At 37.2% G+C, this 20,762-nt stretch overlaps 1 protein-coding gene and 1 long non-coding RNA gene across 6 annotated transcripts; both read right to left on the bottom strand.

The window, feature by feature from the left end:
• Positions 1 to 1,806: 1,806 nt before the first annotated feature.
• LOC118486783 lies at positions 1,807 to 7,808 on the bottom strand. 5 transcript variants are annotated; one of them, XR_004879880.1, is made up of 9 exons: positions 7,509 to 7,808; positions 7,068 to 7,234; positions 6,634 to 6,996; positions 6,319 to 6,543; positions 5,676 to 5,805; positions 4,655 to 4,810; positions 4,035 to 4,205; positions 3,870 to 3,955; positions 1,807 to 2,331 (listed from the first exon to the last, which is right to left on the bottom strand). It is a non-coding gene; the product is annotated as an uncharacterized LOC118486783 (long non-coding RNA). The 5 variants fall into 5 exon arrangements; XR_004879882.1 differs by lacking the exon at positions 1,807 to 2,331 and adding an exon at positions 3,695 to 3,789; XR_004879881.1 differs by having other exon boundaries at positions 3,870 to 4,205; positions 6,465 to 6,543.
• A 1,847-nt stretch (positions 7,809 to 9,655) lies between these two features.
• On the bottom strand, positions 9,656 to 10,263 carry LOC118486607 (serine/threonine-protein kinase OSR1-like). Its single transcript, XM_035983166.1, has 3 exons — positions 10,120 to 10,263; positions 9,819 to 9,943; positions 9,656 to 9,704 (listed from the first exon to the last, which is right to left on the bottom strand). The coding sequence occupies exons 1-3, from the start codon at positions 10,261 to 10,263 to the stop codon at positions 9,656 to 9,658; spliced, it is 318 nt and encodes a 105-aa protein (XP_035839059.1).
• Positions 10,264 to 20,762: the final 10,499 nt, after the last annotated feature.

Genomic DNA, 20,762 nt, shown 5'->3' on the forward strand with positions numbered 1-20,762 from the left:
TCTTATCATCATCGTTTACATAAATGTTATAACTGAATACACGTTAAAACACAAACGAATTTCTAAGATTACCACGACAAATTGAAATACATGAATATGCAACGATCACAATTCGTTTGAAAATCTCCTTGAAAACACATTGGTTGTTTTATATGTAGTGTTAACGTCCTACGTTAAATACTGCTATATACACCACAAGTCGTTAAAAGACTTCTTTATACACTTATTTAGAACCAACCTTTTAAAATTCTACATGTTGAAACGGGTCAGGTCAAAACCAATACAATTCACTTGCATATTAGTTTTAGTAAAGCTTTACAGTGTAGCGCCCAGTTAGTTTGACTACTCAAGCTCAAGCTGAAAAAAATGGGCAAAAATGATAATTCTGAAAACTACAAAGTGTATCAATTGTCTTTTAAAGAAATGATATTAAGCATACATGGCTTAAGAATCTTTTCGTCATTTCTAAAGAGACGATAATATCTTTTCTTTGCAAGGTGTCTTTGTTGGGTTTTTTAAACCATGTTCAGAAACCAAGGAGACTAAACTTTAATGCGGGGCAAGATGTGTGCGGCCGGTAACGGGTCAAAGCCAGACCATGTTGAAATTGACCATCATTTAGTATGGGCCAAAATGGGTTAAGTTGAAATGGCCCGATATAATTTTTTAACCAAACTCAAAACAATGTTATTACACTAACCATATAAATCTATAAATAAAACCGATTTAGAAGATTATATGCTTTAAAAATAGACTTCAGACAACTTTCAAGTATGAACCCATTTGAACCGTAAATTCAATGAAAAGAGTTCAAAAACATATATTAAAAAAGCAAGAATGCAATAACAAAGAGTCATTAATCATTCATGATACTCAAACACTCCTAAACGTATATTTTTTTTATCATATCATCAGAATAAACAAATGAAGATTGCAATTTTTCATCAAACCCATAAGGCTACAAAATTAAATATCATTGCAAAAAAACCTAGCTATTATTGATTTTGCAGTAAAATAACTCTAACTTACAAATTGAGCCCTAATTCTACAAAACTAATATAATACGTCAGTCGAATCGCATATAATCAATCAAACAGAAGAATATTAATCAAATTGTAAACTACGCCACTATAAAGTATTTATTAAAATACCTAACCTGTAAGTTACATTCTGTTGAAGTTACTTCAACAACCTTCTAACCAAAAAACAAAATCTATATAAGAATATTATATGGATCATGATCAAACACTGCAAATAAAGTACTTTTGTTTACATTTACATCATGTAATAATGGCATTTAGAATAAGATTTTAGAGTTATCAACTAACATAATAGGGATATAAAAACCACAATGAATTTAATTATAATGACGTGCTATTTAAAATCTAAACAAACCTTAAATGAAGATTAATAAATTGGCAAGTTAGTACATCATTTTAAAGTTTTTAAACTGAAATCAAGTGCCCGAAATCCCAAGAGCTGGTGATCTGACCCATACTGGGTCATATGACCAGTACACACACATATATATAGTACATTGGCATTCCTTAATCATGTATTGCCTTAAATTGAAGGACAAATTTATAAAATATAAATCAAATCACCAATTTTTATAATAATTTTTTTTGAAAAATAATTCATAAGTTTACATAAGAAGTTGCCTTCTCTACGTTGAGACTTGATGAGAACATATATGTTTTCCAAATGGGTTAAGATAAACTGGAACACACTGAGTGCTTTGCTTCTGTTAGGCTCAATGTGTGCTTAACATATATTTCATTAGCCTTTCGCTCAAAGTTAAGAGTGTTTTTTTTTTTTTTTTTTTTTTTTTGCAACACAAACATAATATTACCAATAACCGTGTCAGCCTGCATGGCATAAACCGAGTCAGCCACCAATTACATATGCATAAACAAACCAAAAACAAAACAATAGTATAGTAATATTACCATTTACCGGTAGCTGATGGTATGGCTTGTCCAGTATCATTGGTACCCATATCATAATTAAACATAAGATATGATTAAATTAATTAAAAATAAGATATGATTAAACAGTCAATGATGAATAAACAAAGAAATGATATGACTTTTCCACTTGACCATCTATGAACTTTGACCATTCCATTGACCATCGGTTTAATTTACTCCAAAACATTTTTTAAGATTAGGCATAATGATACTCAAAATAGAAGGCAACCATGATACTCCTGATCTGTTATAACTTAACACTTATCCGACCCATTCAAGCTATTTGGCTCCATAACCAGGCCATCCCAAAGGCCACTTCACATCTGGTTGAAGCAAAGTGTACTCTTGCTCAACTCCAAACCTAAAATCAGATTCGGTTAACCAAATTAATCAGTTAGTCTGAATACAGAATATTAACATACACCGACTTCTGTCTATTTGTTTTTCAAATGAATTAATACCCTTCTATATAGAAAGGAGATATAGACGAACATGTTAAAACAATAAAATCGTCTCGTTAAAGCTCAATTTGCCCACAATCATTTAACTAAACACAGATTGAAAATAAAATAGATGAAGATCCATATTAAGGAATTTCATGATCAATCAATTTCCCTACACTTTTTTTTACCAGAATCTCATACTTATTACCCACAATTTTTAACTTCTTATTATCAAAATCTCATACAAAGTTTGACATGGAAATTAGTAGTGACCATTAAAATCAAATGCCTGACTAAATATATTACGTAATGTGAACAAATTATGAGGAAAATAACAGTATAACCTATGAAGTAAGAACCCTAGGGATGAAATTAGGGCATATCGAAGTAAAACCATAAAAAACTACTAAAGGCAAGAAGACAATTAAATCGGGTAATACATTGAAATGACACGATGAAGTTTGCATGTTAAATATTAAAGTTCCATCAAACTCACCCTATGACTCATGATTGAGTTATCTATTTAAAAAGACACGAGCATCATATATTAGCGTTTTATAAATGAATCAAAGTTTATGTTTATTGTTCTTGTTTTAAAAATTATGCAATTTTTTCAACAAAAAACACCAAAACGGCTGCTTTTTTCGACAAAAAAATGCCGTTTTGCCGGAAAAAAACTGCCCAAAATACTGCAGTTTTTTCAACTAAAAATGCCCAAAACTCTGCATGTTTTTTCGTGTAAAAACTACCAAAAAATCTGCAGATTTTTACAACTAAAAACCCCCAAAAACTGCATGTCTTTTCGACTAAAAACAGCCCAAAACTCTGCAATTTTTCGTGTAAAAACTGCCCAAAACTTTGCAGATTTTTGCGACTAAAAACACCCCAAAACTGATTGTTTTTTTGCTTGAAAAATGCCCAACAAAATGTAGTTTTTTTCGACGAAATATGCAACGTTTTAAATAAATTCTGCAGACCGGTTTTTTTCTGCATGTTTATTTCTGCTAACCAGTTTTTTTCGACAAAACTGCCCAGCACGTTTTTTCTGCTTTCGACTAAAAACTGCCCAAAACTGCATGTTTTTTCGACTAAAAGCTACCACTTAAATGGGTTGAAGATTGCTCAAACTCTATATTCAATGGACACACACGCCTTAATCTTTTTATTAAAAGAGTTAGATTATAATTATAATTGTAATAGTAATAGTATTGTTTTAGTAATCATAATAATGCATTAGTTATTTATATAAAAAAAATAGAAAAAAGGTTAGTGAGCTAACCCAACCCGGCCGGTTGTTAGCCGTACCAAAAAATAACCCATTTCCATCGGCACCCGTTTTCCAGCTCAATCCACTAACTACTGGTAATTTTCATGCCCTGTAGCGTAGTTAAATTTGTGAGATAATTTAAAGAGTTTTAAGAAGTTATGTATCACATACACGTCCTCAATAACTTACCATCTCCCTTGAACCGAGTCAATTAGGTGGTGAGGTATTAAGAAGGCTGGTACTGAAGCCTGAAGAGAATCCTCTGCTTGGCCATGCTGGTAAATGATGTAGCTTTAAAGTTGATTCTATCCAGCTAATACTTGGCGATTAAACAATTTTTAAGGGCATGCCTACATCTCATTTAGTTGACTTGTTGATGAATGACATACATTGGATAAGCTCTATAAGCTGCAGCATACATACTTGGGTCATTGAGTGGCGTCATCGCGTACTCATAGCCATCATAAATATGCCCTCCATAGTATAGTGTGGCCTGGCCCACCGGTTCCCAAAACCGTTCCTCATCTGCAAATTTTTATATAAATTTTGAGATATCGGTTTAAAGAATGTGTAAACGTGACATCCTCCGTTAACATAAAAGAAATTAATAAAATGGTCAATGTTTTAACGTAGTCAAAGATAAATGATTCAAACGGGCCGAGCAGGTTTCATTGGGTCAAAGTCGCCTATGTTCATGTAAATGCTTATCTTATCTTAAATCATTTTATTTAGAAGAAGTTAATATATAATTTAGGCTAAACTAATCAGAATCAATCGAATTCAGTAATCCATAGACATTGAACTTACACTTGAAACTACAACATCCGCGTAGAGCCAAACCAGTTTCGAATTTTGATTTTTATTTCAAGCTTCAAGTCTGGTGATTTTTTTTTAGTATGGCCAAACTAAGAACGATATATATTAATAATCAACTAACTTCAAATATAAGGATCATGGACAACACAAAGACCAACCTATATTATGCCACATCTATGTCTTCTCATATCGTTGAGTCTAACCTTCAACCACTTGCACCTTGAGCAACGGTGGTGCCATGTCACCAGCCCACTAAGCATTTGGAATTTGAGCAGATCATTGGTCACCCATACCAAGTGCACCTGCTGCAGGAACTGCCACATAATCATCGACATGTTCAATTACCAAAGAATTGTGCAAATAATTGAGCATTTTAGTGAAAAAAAAATTACTAACTTTCATGTAATCATGATATTTGAAGTAATGTTTTGTAAATACTTGATCCCTAGAGGTTTAAATGAACACTCTGAATGAAACTTAACGTTATAAAAACGAAAAGGTTTTATATTTTTGAACCCGCAACAAATATATTTCTAACGAATTGCACCAAGTTGCTATCATCAAACCACAGATATAGCCAAAGACAACCCTATGCAAAAAACTTGTGTTCAATACATATAAAGATCAAAAAAGCATTAAGTGACAATTGACTAATTAACCGTAAGGGATCGCAAACATCTTTTAAATTAAGAAAAAGTTCAATTGTAAATAAATTAAAACAGAGGCATATAAACAGCTTAGTTGTATCAAATAAACCTTTGTTTATTATCTTGCAACCCCCTAGAACTGCAGATAAACATAAGCACATGAAGAAGCTAAATCACTAAAGTATTAGTTTTCCAATAATTCCATCAATCAACTCGATATGTACGCTTGTGTATGGCTAAATATATGAAACTGAAAGCGGCCAACTATAATATATTAACTATGAACCCTAATTTACTCTAGAACATGCTTCCACATAGAAAAAAAACATAATCATATCTTCAGGATCATAAGATTTAAACAAACATAAGCCTTAACATCAGGGTGGTATTTATAATTGATTATTTAAAGTTATCAGAACCTAGCACACAATTGGAGGGTCTTAAGTCCGACTTACCATTAGTTTTCACGTGTTCAACAATTAAACTATGAAATAGAGGGAAAAAATAAAATAAGAATAGCAGGTAAACTGACCTTGATTACAGGCAATGAGTAGTATAAGTGAATGCCAAGTGGCCAAAGATGTTTTGTTTTAATATAAGGTATAGATGATTGTACTACACACCTATGTCCCAATAGGGAAGGTATGCTTCCATAAGTACTACTGCAAGGAAAAAAAAAACAAATTAGAAACAACATTAAACCATGCCTTATCCATAATAAACTAATACTTTATATTATGTGTTATTTTTAAAAACAACCAGAGTTCAAGTGTGTACATCATAGGATGAGACATAGGCCTATTCAGATAGTTTAAATACTGTTTTACACTATCTGTGGAGACCAAAATTTCAATTTCCCAGTTTACACAGAATTATCTCAGCTTCACCAATTTTGCAGGCGAATGCAAACTTTAATCAGTATTGATTTGAGATAAAGAAGTGCATAATCGATCAAATAACAAAGTAAATGGCAGTACAAATAACAAAGTAAATGGCAGTACAAATAACAAAATAAAAAGTTTTACCAGGTCAATGAGGTAAAATTTCAAGACTCAACTTTTGCATTTAGAGTTCTTAACGAAAAGAACAGGCGTATGATTAATATCCCAATCAACTGTTACCTAATTCCTCTAGGTTTGATAAACTGCTAATACAAAGATGAGAATAGAAATGACCTGTAGACCGCGATATCATTTTTAAGAAGGCAGATGTAAACGCAAAGCTGGGCCCCAAATATTAATATTCCAACGGACATTTTTAACACCATAAGTCGGGCTCATGATAACCCAATAAAACTGAAATAACCCCCCTATAATTTTACCATGCATGAGTTAAACTATTTCTTAGACCATCAATCATCATAGTGCACGCCAGGCCCTAAGCTTTCTTCTAACAATCACCTGAGAGTAGTGCACAAATAGTGTTAACACATGTAATAGTTTGCCATAAAAACAACACAGAAAATAAAAAATAACCATATATTTACAAACCTCGAACCCTTTAGCTCCATTGTCCATAACAAACCTCAGAAAACCATAGCAAGCTGGCGAAAACAGGTCAACATAGCATCAACTGATAGATTCTTATCAAGCTTTACCTGCTTTATTAGACCTATTAAACTCATAAACCGTTAATGACAACTTAGATCATGATGGATTAGCATTTTATTGGCTGGGAGAAAAAGCTTGTAACGCAAAGACTCAGCAAGGTGTCCAAGAATCTTGTATATTATGATTGAAATAAAATGTCTGAATACTTCATAGTTAAGAACTATGAAAATTTAGATGGTTCACCTCAAGCACACCAGATATGGTCTCTAGCTTCAATTTCCACAATTGGACAAACTTTTCCCACTGAAAATAATTGCTGATATGATATTTATGTTTAAATTTATTAATAAATAAGGAGAATGAGTAGGAAAAACCTATACGGGCATGGCTTCTCTGTTGATCAGTGCTCTCAATTTCTGTCGTGACCTAGATTTGCCTCAAATCTACCACCGTGCCACCTTTAAATCGACCCCATCGCAGCTGCAACCCACTAAATAACGATGATTGAAAGTCTGATTTGTTACCAGCTCCATCACTCAGCCTAAACGATGAACAAATAGAACCGGCGAATTATTCAAATGTGAAACACAAATCAAGTTTCTAAAACCCTAAACAATGAATAAATCCGAAACAAAAATATTGTTTATAAACCCTAAACGATGGAAAAAATGAACAAATGAAAAAAACACTGGAAATAGAGAAATTTATAGATCACGTAACCATATACATCATACACACTATAACCACAAAAACAGACAACACGAATCATAGCAGAAATATAATAAAAAATGCATCTACAGATAGAAATTACTAACCTTCGGAATCAACCAGGTGACCGATGATTAGGGGTTTTGAATTGATGGTCTGTAGTTGAACACGAACATCCCTGTCATCAATTAGACTTAGATGAAAAACCTAGGATTTGAAAAATCGCCATAGATGCAATCAACAATACTGGAATGGAAGAACCCTAAAATTGGAATCAGTATTTTCTGAAAATCAAGATGAGAGAGAAAGCGGTGGAAGATGAATGTGAATAATGTGCGTGTATGGAAGATGAAATAAAAATGGAAAAAGAAGAGAGAGAGATGGCGGTTTGAAGAAACGTACGTGAGAAGGATTGATGGAGTATAGAGGAAAAGAGATTGCCGCCCATAGTGAATTATCAGCCTTTAGAGCATGTCCACATCATCAAAATGATTGGCTAAGAATAGCCCTTGTGGCCTAAGAGAATTCATTTAGTATAATAGATAGATGAAAAAGACAAGGATTTAAATTTTGTCTTTTAGCCATTAACTCTTCGGCATCCTCTTTAACGTTTGCAAGGAAAAGAAATATAATCCTTGCCAACTAGATGTAACAACTTCATTCACTTTCTATACAAGTGGTGTGTCACTGTGCATTTCATTCACTTTAGGTTATAACCCGGAAACTTTCTGGATAGGAAAATTTAATTTACAATAAATAAAAATATATTAATAACATTTTACCTCTAAAGTATTCTCTTTCCCTTATCTCCACCATAAATTTTTAGTTCGGTTTCTTAAAGTTTTTCTAGTTATAAGGAGCCATAAAAACATACAAAAGCAAGATGAGTATATGTAATTTTTTTTTTTTGTATATATAAAGGATAGGTTATTATAACCCAGGGTACCCACGGGTTGTTTTATTGTATTAGTTATTAATCATGTATATTTTTTAAGTATAACCGCTTATTTTTTAAAAAAATTGTGAGAACATTCACTGATAATCCTAAATAAATTAGGACACGTGATTATTGATTTACTGTTTGAGGATATAATCTTTGATTTTAAAATAAATAACATGTGGCTATTGAAACAGTTGGTATAATTACTTAGCATACCAACTTCAACATAATAAAGTAGTCAATATAAGACACAATAATGTAGTCAATACAATTTACAAAAATTTATTTCAAACTAAAAAAACTTAAAGGAAAACTTCAAATACATCAAACTAAAAGTGAAAATTACATCATAAGTTACCAAATATCTCCTCTAAAACTATTGCCACCACTATCAAAAGAAAAATCTGTTTGTTCCATAAAAAATGTAAACGAAAAGTTAACAGAATGAAATTTGATATACCTATACTGGACATTATTCAAGAATTGTTGGAAGTCCCTTTCATTCTCAGTAATTACCATCTTCTACTATATCCAACAGATCTGCAATAAAGACCAACTTGAGTGCATTCCATATTTCCATCAAAGAGGTGGAAATTTCGACCCGTTTACTTAACAATTAATTAGTTTTATTTGTTTTTTATCATCAAAACAAATTGTAATAAAAAAAACATGAAAAGAAATGAAATTGTTTGAAGAGAGGTGATTACCAAATGAGAGGAAGAAGCGTAACGCAAAATCTTAATGGAGGAAGTTATTTTGTGATTACAATTTGTTTTGATGATAAAAAACAAATAAGACTAATTAATTGTTAAGTAAACGGGTCGAAATTTCCACTTCTTTGATGGTACATGAAAAGAAATGAAATTGTTTGAAGAGAGGTGATTACCAAATGAGAGGAAGAAGCGTAATGCAAAATCTTAATGGAGGAAGTTATTTTTAAAAATCATGAACAACTACCACTATGATAAGCATACATAATAATGAAATATAAAAGATAAATCTGTGTGAAATACAATTTATATACCGTATTGTAGCTATGGCTCTCGTAGATACATAATTTTTCTCATCCACTCGACCATCCTTGTGCATTAGAGCCATGCAACCTTCATTAGGGGGTATTTAGAGAAAGGAGCATGCCCGTGAGCAAGCTCGAGAGCTGTTATACCGAAAGACCATGTATCTGCTTGCAGAAATTTTCAAGCAGGAAAATCATGAACTTACTTTTTTTTGCAACAGAAGTTTAGTTTATAGTTTACTACTTTACTTCATTATATAAGTATAAAAACATATACTGTTGAATGAAAATGAAGTTACTCACCTGAAGTCGTATCCATACAGTTGCTCCATAACCTCAGGGGCCATCCTAGCAAAAAAAAAAAAAAAAAAAAAAAAAACATAACGCCTCAGTGAGTTGCATATGTTGATTTATTTTATATACTTTATTATATGAGATTTAGTAACGGAGAGAAAATAATACCAGCATGGTGTCCCGCAAAATGTATTCCTTGCACGTTGTCGATCACCAGAATCGAATAAGCACGCAGAAACACCCAAATCACCCAGCTTGATTGCACCATGGTCACTGATGAGAATGTTTCCAGCCTATTATGTAAATATGTAATAAAAAATCTAAATTTATAGTTTTGCTAAGTTTTCTTTTGTCTACATTTCAATAAAAATTATATTGAAGACTGAGTAGTATCCAAAATATAGTACTTTTTTTATATTGCAAGAATAAAAATAATAATAGATGAACTAACACTCAGAACGAAACTCACTTTAACATCACAATGGATGTGGCCATGACGGTGAAGATACTCCAATGCCTTTAAAACCTCGCGTAGTATAGTTGCAATAACAGCTTCTTCAAAACCCTCGGGATGGAAAGCCTTTAACATATGTAGGCAAGAACCACCAGCCATAAAAGGCATAACAACCCATACATTATGGTCATTTACGAAAGACAATGTGATTTAAGAACATTTGGATGGTCAACCAAAGATCATTATCTAAGATTCACGCGATACATTGTTCTGGAAACACATAAACAAATAAGCAACAAAGCTCAACAATTAAACAAAAACATTTTGCCATTAGTTTCAAGTTCAAATGAAAATGAGCCCAGTTCAAATAGTTTTGGTTCTCTTCCTTGAATGTCAATTCCCTATATATGATCCAAAATAGAATGAGATTTAAAATGGGATTAAATCACGAAACAGTAACCACTTTTAATATTGTCTCAGTAAACTCAGTCTAAAATTTCAATATCAATTCATTGTTGTGAAACCTTTTAGAAGTTAGAACTTGTTAAACTAAATTACCTAAATGGAGTTACTATTTAGTAACTTTTTTTTTTCAAAATTACTCCTAGTTAGGTCAAACTTGGAAAAAACTAATCAGTAAATGGTAACTAAGTTCCGTATGTTCCATTTAGGCCATTTACTTTTAACATTTATAAAAGAAAAGAACTAAAAAAACAACATAACAATAATGAAACTTGAGTGATGTCTGCATTTCAAAAAACGTTTAGGTACTTTTATTGGAACAAAAACTTGATTACTATCAGGTGACATTTTCCCTTTCTCAATAGAAAATACATGCACCCATATCCATGAACTGGTCTGTAGTGCCGGTCGTGTAAGTTTCTGTGCCAGGTTGGACAACCATGGGAAAATATGTGACAACCCTCACCAAACCAGGTATCCGTACGACTTAATTAACTATTAATTGTTGCCTAATTACTGTGCTTAACTGAGATTTATGATAAACTGCTACTTGATTTTTGATACTTGTACATATCTGCATCATACTTTGATTTTTCCGTCACTACATTATTTATTTACTGAACATTAGTGACAAACATGATGCACAAAAGCACAGTAGCATTTGAACGGATAACCTATTTGACATGCTGTTATAGCCAGCATCAGGCAGACACTGCCTCTAAAGGCCTGTATGAGCCAGAAATATTTTACTACACCCATAGTGTGTGTAGAGATACAAGGGTTGTATAATTGCGTCTCTAGGAATAAGATATAGAGATTGGATGTGCCAAAAACGTATTTTAAGCACAAAACACAGCATTTTTATTTACATACTAGCTTCAGGCTAACTAATAAAGTGCCAAAATACGAGGAATTATTCCTGACACTTTGCAGAATAAATTGTGTCGCTAAAAATATTATTTACGACGCTTAAAGGATTACTTAAGCACTTTAACGGATTACTATCCAACTGAACAACCGGACTATACCCGGAACATAAAAATATTGCCAGAAATATTATTGGTATTTTTCTGAGCCAGTTAGGGTCCCTGATTACCCTAACACCCGCTTTATAACGCATTAAACAACTAACGGGGTTAATCCTTAAAGTTAACCGACTTAACCAAACTAAACTCTAACTGAACGATCAAGATCCAACCGGGTGACCCCACCCCCTTTAGGCCGGTTCCATTCTAATGGAACTAGAGGGTACACCTTTTTATTATTTAATTAGATTACGTGGATATCCAGACGACTTGAATCCGATGGACGATAGCGCTAAATTTCTCTATAAATACCTCTCTCTCACACACAAGTTCACACACACTAAACACTCAACTTTCACTCTCTCTTGCTCCCTCTCTTCTCGGCCGAGAGCACCCACATCCATCCATCATATTTTCGGTTCTTGTCTTGCCATTCCAAGTGTACACAAGTGTCGGGGATCACGTACGAGGAAGCTTGAAGCAAGCGGAAGTTGAAGGACCACGTTCATTTGCTTTTATCCACGCCTTTTTCGCCAAAGATCTTCCCTAGCCCCGAGCTAGAGGTATAACATTTAAAACTCACTCTCGAGCGTATCTAAAGTGGTTAATATGATTTTTAACGGTTAAAAGTTGGAATCATGCGTTTTGAATCTTTAAAGACTACTAAAACTCGAATATTGTTGGTTAAAAGCTTATAACGCGTGTAAAAGTCGTAGTATTCGAATATGTTGATTATTGAGGCCCGATCTACGTTGTGGTGGCTCTTATCATCGTTTAACCCGACTTTGTTAAGATCATGAATCTTGACATACACTTGTTTCTTTTGGTACAAGGGTTAAAAGGTGAAACTCCACCACACGAGAAGCATGAACTTGTGTAAAAGTATTTTGACTTGTAAAATAGTATTTAAAACGAGCCGATCTACGTATGTACAAGTGGTATATTCGTAGAACCAAGTGTCGAGAAAATCATGTTTTATAAAAGTTGGATGACATGTTAATAAATATGATTTTTTTTACAAACTACAAGTATATAAACACTTGTGAAACGAAAGATCCGACAAAATAACAATTTTTACAAAAGTTGTCGGGAAGTTGTAAAGGATGATTTGTTCTAAAAACGGGGTTTTTACAAGACTAAACTATTTTATACATAGATCCACTAAATATAAGGTGATCTACACTATGACTTTCGGAAAAATTACAAGTTCATGTGATAATGCGATTTTACATACTAGTCTACAAGTTTAATGTATTGAAACTGGTTTGAAGTATCGGAAATTGATTGGTTGATTTAAAGAAATTGTTGAAGTGATTTGTAAAAGAAAATGATACGCTTGAAAGCGTGGCCACCTCCAGTTACAGGGGAAACTCTGGCGAAATTTTTCTAAAAATATAACACTTAGAATTATTTACAAGTGTTAGAATTATTTTTGAAATGTTTTCAAATACATTTCGCCATGACTTTATTTACAAATATTCGGAGGTGGGATTTTCACAAAACTAAACGTGGTAAATATTTATTCGATAAATATATTTTTCGCCACACTGTTTATGATTATTTTGTGAAAATATATAAATATTATTTTTTAGAGTAAAAATAATATTTACAAACTGTGACGAACCCAAAATAATACCAACGCCTACACGACAAACATATAAGTTACAACGGTAATTACTATTACCACTTAATCGCCAAAACGTAACTTACGCCTTATACGGAAATATTCATGAATGCGGATATTGTCAACGTATTATTTTGGAAAGTATTACGTAAAAAGAAAATATATTATTTTTGAGAAAAATAATTATATTTTGGAATGAGAAATAAAATATATTAAGTGAGACTTAATATTATAAACACGCATGTATTAATTCCCCCACCCTTGGGAAGGAGATTTTCTACCAAGTATATACACGGAACGGTTGTCTAACCGTTTCCCGAAAAATTAAACTATACAGCTAAGGCACGACCATCCGTCTAATAGAATTAGCACATGTAGGTCGTTACGCAGCAGTTGGATATTTGGATTACTTGGTGTTGTGACGCACTCACTGTGAGTTCATGTCCCCCTTTTCTCTTAACTGTTTTTAGTTTTATAAACTGCGGGGGTGAAATACATGTTACAATGATTATGAATATGTTTATATACGGTATGGTTAGCGTAAGGAGGTTTGTTACTCAGATCATGTGAGTGGGTAGGCACAACTTGAGGCCATTAATCCTCGTAGTAGGACCGAGGGACAGGAGCGGTAGATCTATCTGGGTGTAGCGAGCCCAGCCCCAGGTCCAGCATAACGGACCTCGGGGTGACTTAGTGCCCGACGCATAAATCCGCTAGGTTTGAGTCATCCCTACTTGCACTTCACACATATCAATGGCCTTGCAAACCATTGGTGATCTCTTTTTCCTTATTTGCTACATACCAGGTTTTTGATAAAGATAAAGGTTTATTTACTCACTATCGCATGAGCTCGCTCAACATTATTGTTGATTTTTCAACTTACATGTATTTCAGGGAATTAACGATCTGGCGCGGTATGGCTTGTTTTCCGCTGCATTAGGCCCGAGGTCATCCAGGGTTCGAGGCTTGTGACTCTTTCCTGGGCAAGTCACAGTCCTTGGATCATGTTTATGTTAAGTTTGCATTTGTAATGTTTAGACAAATTATGGTTGTTGGGTGTTAACCCGCTAAGACAAATGTTTAATATTTTTATCAATGGATGATCTTGCATATTTTTAATTCATATAGCTTGTTATGATTAAGCTATGGTATTAAGAAGTCACACCAAATTAACCACGCTTCCGCAAAGCCAGGGTGTGACAGCTTGGTATCAGAGCTCTGATCATAGCGAACTAGGATTCCTTCTCGAGTCTAGACTATGATCACTAGGGCTCTCACGAAAACATTTTCTGCATACCACTTAAGTCCAGATCCAAAACGTTTTTACAAACAAATGTTGAGCACATTTCATTTATTCATTATTAGGCTCAGTCCTGAAGACTGAGGCTCGGTCTTGGAGGCCGAGGCTCGATCTTAGAGATCGAGGTAGATGTTATTTATGTTAGGCTCAGTCTTGGAGGCTGAGGCTCGGTCTTGGAGGCCGAGGCTCGATCTTAGAGATCGAGGTAGATGTTTGTTGTTTTAGGCTCAGTCTTGGAGGCTGAGGATCGGTCTTGGAGGCCGAGGCTCGATCTAAGAGGTCGAGGTGGATGATAGAGCAGTCTTAGAGACTGGGAGGAATTTGGCTAGTGGGACTAGGAATGTCAGTCTAGGAGACTGGGAGGCTAGTGGGACTAGGAGAATTATTTGACCGTTTATTGTTGACTTACATGTTTATATGAATATATGATTGATTATTATACGTATGTGTGTTTGTGTTACACACGGCATGCCTTCATCATGTACTAGGAAGATGGACACTACGAATCCCATGGCCATAGTAGCCGACGACATAGTTCCATCGGAGCACGAGGTGTACAATTCCAATACTACCGGCACAGACGATGACGACTTTCAGCCCCTTTTGCGATGCCTGATGTCGTAGCAGAGCCTACTGATGGCCATCTTGTTGGGAATTTGCCACTCGCAGTGATCCCTGCTCCTGTGCCCCTTGCCGCTTACCCTATTGTTGATATGCCCCCTGACGTGGCCTCTGACGACGATAACGATCTACTAGAAAGAGGACCCATTTGAGGGCGAGGCCCTATTGCTGCTGGAATTAACCTACTGCTTGCGGACGCTCCTGCAGGGGAAACTTATGCCCATTCCCCTGTCCCAGACTCATTTGAATTTCTGACATCCGCATTTTCGCATATATAGGGAGTGCAGCACCATTCACTCGACGCCGACCCTGATACGGCATCATCAGCTGCACCGGTTCCCGCACACAGCTTGAGTTTGATCACGGTATTGAGGGTGATCTTGTTCTTCCACCTGGTGTTGATCCAGACCATGACCTTGAGTTCATACACTTAGACCAGCCCTTGGAGGATCCTGTAACCCCCTGTGATGGTTAATCCAGCTGATTTTGAGATGGAATTTGTTGATCCGGAGCCAGCCATGGCCCCTGAGCCAGGCGTTGCTCCTAACACCGCATTGGAGCATGACCCTGTTCATGCCAATGCACCTGCTGTTACTCCTTGATTGATCATCTGCTTGGACGAGAGAAAATTTGGGGTAACTATGCAAGACAATTTATTATTACGGGGGCCCACGTAATAACGACTTGTAGTGCACAGAAATCCTGGTGGACTCTGCGGGCCAAGCTAATGAAAACCAATGTAGCAGGAAATAACTCGAACACGAATGACCAAGGCGATAAAGCCTCGACTTCATTCTATTTCAAGCAACAAGCCATTGGCAAGCCTATGTGAGGGCTCAGAAAATTTATTTCCCCACCCATACATTGAGTATATTTATGTGTAAAATTGGGTGAGTACATGATGGCTTACGGTGCTATGTATCTCATAAGACAATTGGAAAGTTGTCTAACCCACTTCATGCCATTCCGGCAGAAGAGAATGCCACCCAGGCGTGACATAAACACCAGTATGTTGCCAAGGATAGGAGCCGAGCTGCAAAAACGCAACTCACAGGCAATTGCACGACATGAAGCTCTCCGCTTTTAGCACAACAATGGCACTATTGGAAATAATCCCTAGCTGACCGCACCTATAAGCAGTTCCTAAACTGCAAGCCTTTGAACTTCGACGAAACAGAAAGCGCCATTGCATTTGTTCGTTGGCCTGAAAAGATTGACTCCATTCAAAGAAAGACAAACTGTTCGCCCCAAATGGAGTGATACCTTTACCTCAAGGTCATTACTAGACGGCACACTCTCATGGTGGGACCATCATGTTCAGGCCCTTAGCACGGATGCTACTTATGCACTAAGCTGGGACGAGCTCAAGGAAATGATTGAGAAGAAATGTTGTTCTAGGACTGGAATTCAGAAGCTTAAGGTGGAGTTCTGGAATTTGAAAATGGAGAGACCCGAGATTCCTTAACATGTCTAGAAATCGCACGACTTGCCTAGGGTCGTCCCCTACTAAGTCATTATTGTTGTATGATACAGTTATGTACATATAAGCTTTACATTGTGGTCTCGATTTGTGGTAATGCAATCGTAGTATTCTCATCACTTGTGATGTTTGATCTATGGTTTATGTTCTATGACATGAGATGTTATGTGGCTGATTTATTGATAGCATGAGATGTTATGTGCTGATATTGTTGAATACATACGTACATTTTACCTGCTACGACCTAACCTATGTGAAACATCTTTTAGAAGATGCCACCAAGACGCGAAATGCGCATACCCACCAACGAGGCGGAACTTCAGGAAATCATTACTGCAGTCATCGCACAATACGAGGCCCATCACTCCGAGCGCAACGGAGGTACCTCGGAAGATAACGGTTGTCCCTACTGGCACTTCCTCAACTACAAGCCTCCGAAGTTCGACGGCACTGGAGGTGCCATAGCTTTTGTGAAATGGATTGAAAGTATGGATTCCATCTTTCGAATGAGTGGTTGTACGCCAGAACAACAAGTCCTATACGTCTCTGGGTTGTTTCAAGATGGAGCTCGACTATGGTGGTACCTTCAGGTTCAAATGAAGGGCGAAACCGCAGCATATGCATTATCATGGGATGAACTGAAGGGAATGATGCATGAGAAGTATTGCTCCAAAGAGGAAACCCAGAAGTTGAAAGGGGAATTCCAGAGCCTGATAATGGAAGGTCCAAAAATGTTGGGATACATGCAAAGACTTCATGACTTGGCACGAGTTATTCCCCACTTAGCGGAACCGGAAATGAGGAAAATGGGACAGTTCATTTGGGAACTGGCACCAGAAGTCATGAGCTTAATGGCAGCATCTACGCCACCAACAACTATTGCTGCAAGCAAGATGGGTTTGGCACTCGTTACGGAAGCCATTAGACTAGAAAAACTTGCAAACCCTGATAGGGGGACTCAGGTAGAGTCATCTGGAAAGAACAAAAGGAAGCTTACCGAAGATACCCGAACAAATAATGATGAACAAAGATCTATTCGAGGTTGTTTTGACTGCGGAGACAAAGGGTATTTCAAGAAAGATTGCCCTAACAACAGACAGGCCAATGATAAGATTTGCTTAGAAACTAAAGCAAGACGTGCTGGGTGCAAGTATCACCATGAATGTGGATGTCGGAAGCCTAGGTGCGGGAGGAAAAGGCACAACAAGGATGGTTGTGGGATGAAGAGTCCCAAACAAGGAGAAAATCGTAACAACGCTCAAGGTGGAAGCAGGGAAGGAAATGGCCGAGTGCTAGGATGCTTCCATTGTGGGGACATTGGACATCTTAAGAGAGAATGCCCGGAATTGAAACAAGGTCGTGAGAGAACACTCAGCATCGGAGTTTGTGAAGCATGCCAGGATCCAGGCATGATTACTGGTACGTTCTTTAACAACCAAAAATTTCGCATCTATCTTGTGTGAAACTGGTGCCGATTATAGCTTCGTATCATTAGAATTTAAGAACATGCTTGGTTTAGCCGCTAGTAAGTTAGATATTCCGTACTCGATCGAATTGGCGAATGGGAAGTTAGTAGAAACTAACGAGGCGACTCGAGGTTGCGTAATCAAGTTGGGAGAGCGTGAGTTTGCTCTCGATCTACTACCAGTCCAGTTGGAAAGCTTCGACGTGGTAGTAGGGATGGATTGGTTATCGAGTAACAAAGCGGAGATAGTTTGTCACAAGAAGATTATTCGTATCCCGACCGGTGATGGTGAGACCATTGTTGTTCATGGGGAGAAGCGTGAGACGCCGTTAAGGATGATTAGCTGCCTGAAAGCGAGGAAGTGTTTGCAGAAAGGATGTGTTGCTTTTCTGGCACACATTATGAATAAAAAGGCTGTTGGGCCGAAGATCGAAGACATCCCTGTCGTGAGGGAATGCCCAGAAGTCTTTCCAGAAGACTTGCCTGGCTTGCCGCCTCAAAGGCAAGTGGAGTTTCGCATCGACTTAGTTCCAGGCGCCGCGCCTGTGACTAAGGCACCCTACAGACTTGCTCCGTCTGAGATGCAAGAGCTGTCGACACAACTTCAAGAGTTGTTAGACAAGGGTTTTATCCGACCAAGCTTCTCGCCTTGGGGAGCTCCAGTCTTGTTTGTGAAGAAGAAGGACGGTAGTTTCCGTATGTGTATCGACTACAGAGAGTTGAACAAGCTGACGATCAAGAATAGGTATCCTTTGCCAAGAATCGATGATCTGTTCGACCAGCTTCAAGGTTCGAGCATCTATTCAAAGACCGATCTTCGATCTGGATACCATCAGCTACGGATACAGGAGGAAAGTATCCCAAAGGCAGCCTTCAGAACTCGATATGGACGCTACGAGTTTCTCGTTATGCCGTTTGGTCTGACAAACGCACCTGCAGTGTTCATGGATTTGATGAACCGAGTTTGTAAGCCATACTTGGATAAGTTCGTGATTGTATTCATCGATGACATCCTGATTTATTCGAAGACAAAGGCTGAGCACGAGCAACATCTTAGAGCTATTCTGGAGCTACTAAAGAAGGAACAATTGTACGCCAAGTTCTCTAAGTGTGAGTTTTGGCTACGTGAGGTGCAATTCCTTGGGCACGTGGTGAATGGAAATGGAATCCATGTGGACCCAACCAAAATCGAGGCGATCAAAGACTGGGAAACGCCAAAGACGCCAACCGAGATTCGGCAATTCTTGGGTTTGGCTGGCTATTATCGAAGGTTCATCGAGAACTTTTCAAAGATCGCTCAACCGTTGACACTCCTCACGCAGAAAGATAAGAAGTTTGATTGGGGAATCAAACAGGATGAAGCGTTTCAGATATTGAAGGATAAGCTTTGTAACGCGCCGATCTTAGCTCTACCAGAAGGTACTGACGATTTCGTGGTATACTGCGACGCATCGCGTCAAGGATTGGGTTGTGTGTTGATGCAACGTCAAAAGGTTATCGCCTACGCATCACGCCAACTGAAAGTGCACGAAAAGAACTATACCACGCATGATTTGGAGCTAGGCGTAGTGGTTTTTGCCTTGAAGATCTGGAGACACTACCTTTACGGTACGAAGTGTACAATTTTCACAGATCACAAGAGCCTCCAGCATATATTCAACCAGAAGGAGTTGAACATGAGGCAAAGACGATGGGTCGAGTTGTTGAACGATTACGACTGCGAGATCAAGTATCATCCAGGGAAGGCGAATGTGGTCGCTGATGCCCTAAGTCGTAAAGAGAGAATCAAGCCCATAAGGGTTAGGGCTATGGAAATGATAATTCAAACCGACCTTTCCTCGCGCGTTCGTGCAGCACAGAAGGAAGCTCTCAAGGAGGAAAACCTTGAGAAAGAATATCTCCGTGGGATGGAGAAGATATTGGTGCCAAACAGGGAAGGAACGTTGTGTTTTGGGAAAAGGATGTGGGTTCCTCTGTTTGGTGGTTTAAGAGATATTATCTTTGATGAAGCTCACAAGTCGCGGTACTCTATCCACCCTGGAGCGGATAAGATGTACCAGGATCTTAAGGATTGTTACTGGTGGCCTAGGATGAAGGGCGATGTTGCTATTTACGTGAGCAAATGTTTAACTTGCGCCAAAGTTAAGGCGGAATACCAGAAGCCTTCGGGACTTCTGCAGCAACCAAAAATTCCCAGTGGAAGTGGGAAGAAATCTCCATGGATTTTATTACGAAGTTGCCAAGAACGCCAAAAGGCCATGACACTATCTGGGTGATAGTGGATCGCTTAACGAAGTCAGCACACTTCTTACCTATCCGCGAGAAGGATAATACAAGCAAATTGGCTGAAATCTACATGAGAGAGATTGTTACACGCCATGGAGTACCTCTCTCGATTAATTCTGATAGGGATGGGAGGTTCGTATCAAGGATATGGCAATCCTTCCAGGAAGCTTTTGGCTCAAAGCTGAATATGAGCACTGCTTTTCACCCGCAGACCGACGGACAAAGTGAGCGGACGATTCAGACGTTGGAGGACATGCTGAGAGCATGTGTTATGGATTTAGGCGGTAGCTAGGATAAGCATTTACCCCTGGTTAAGTTTTCATACAACAACAGCTACCACACCAGTATTGGTGCCGCGCCATTCGAAGCGTTATATGGGCGCAAGTGCAGGTCGC

Source organism: Helianthus annuus, chromosome 14 (assembly GCF_002127325.2).
Source record: "Helianthus annuus cultivar XRQ/B chromosome 14, HanXRQr2.0-SUNRISE, whole genome shotgun sequence".
In the NCBI taxonomy this organism is placed as follows: domain Eukaryota; kingdom Viridiplantae; phylum Streptophyta; class Magnoliopsida; order Asterales; family Asteraceae; genus Helianthus; species Helianthus annuus.

Coding starts and splice junctions, on each gene's coding strand:
- LOC118486607 (XM_035983166.1), bottom strand. CDS start 10,263: ATGGCTGGTGGTTCTTGCCTACATATGTTAAAGGCTTTCCATCCCGAG. Junction 9,944..10,119: donor ACATCCATTGTGATGTTAAA/GTGAGTTTCGTT, acceptor TTTACATAATAG/GCTGGAAACATTCTCATCAG. Junction 9,705..9,818: donor TTTTGCGGGACACCATGCTG/GTATTATTTTCT, acceptor TTTTTTTGCTAG/GATGGCCCCTGAGGTTATGG.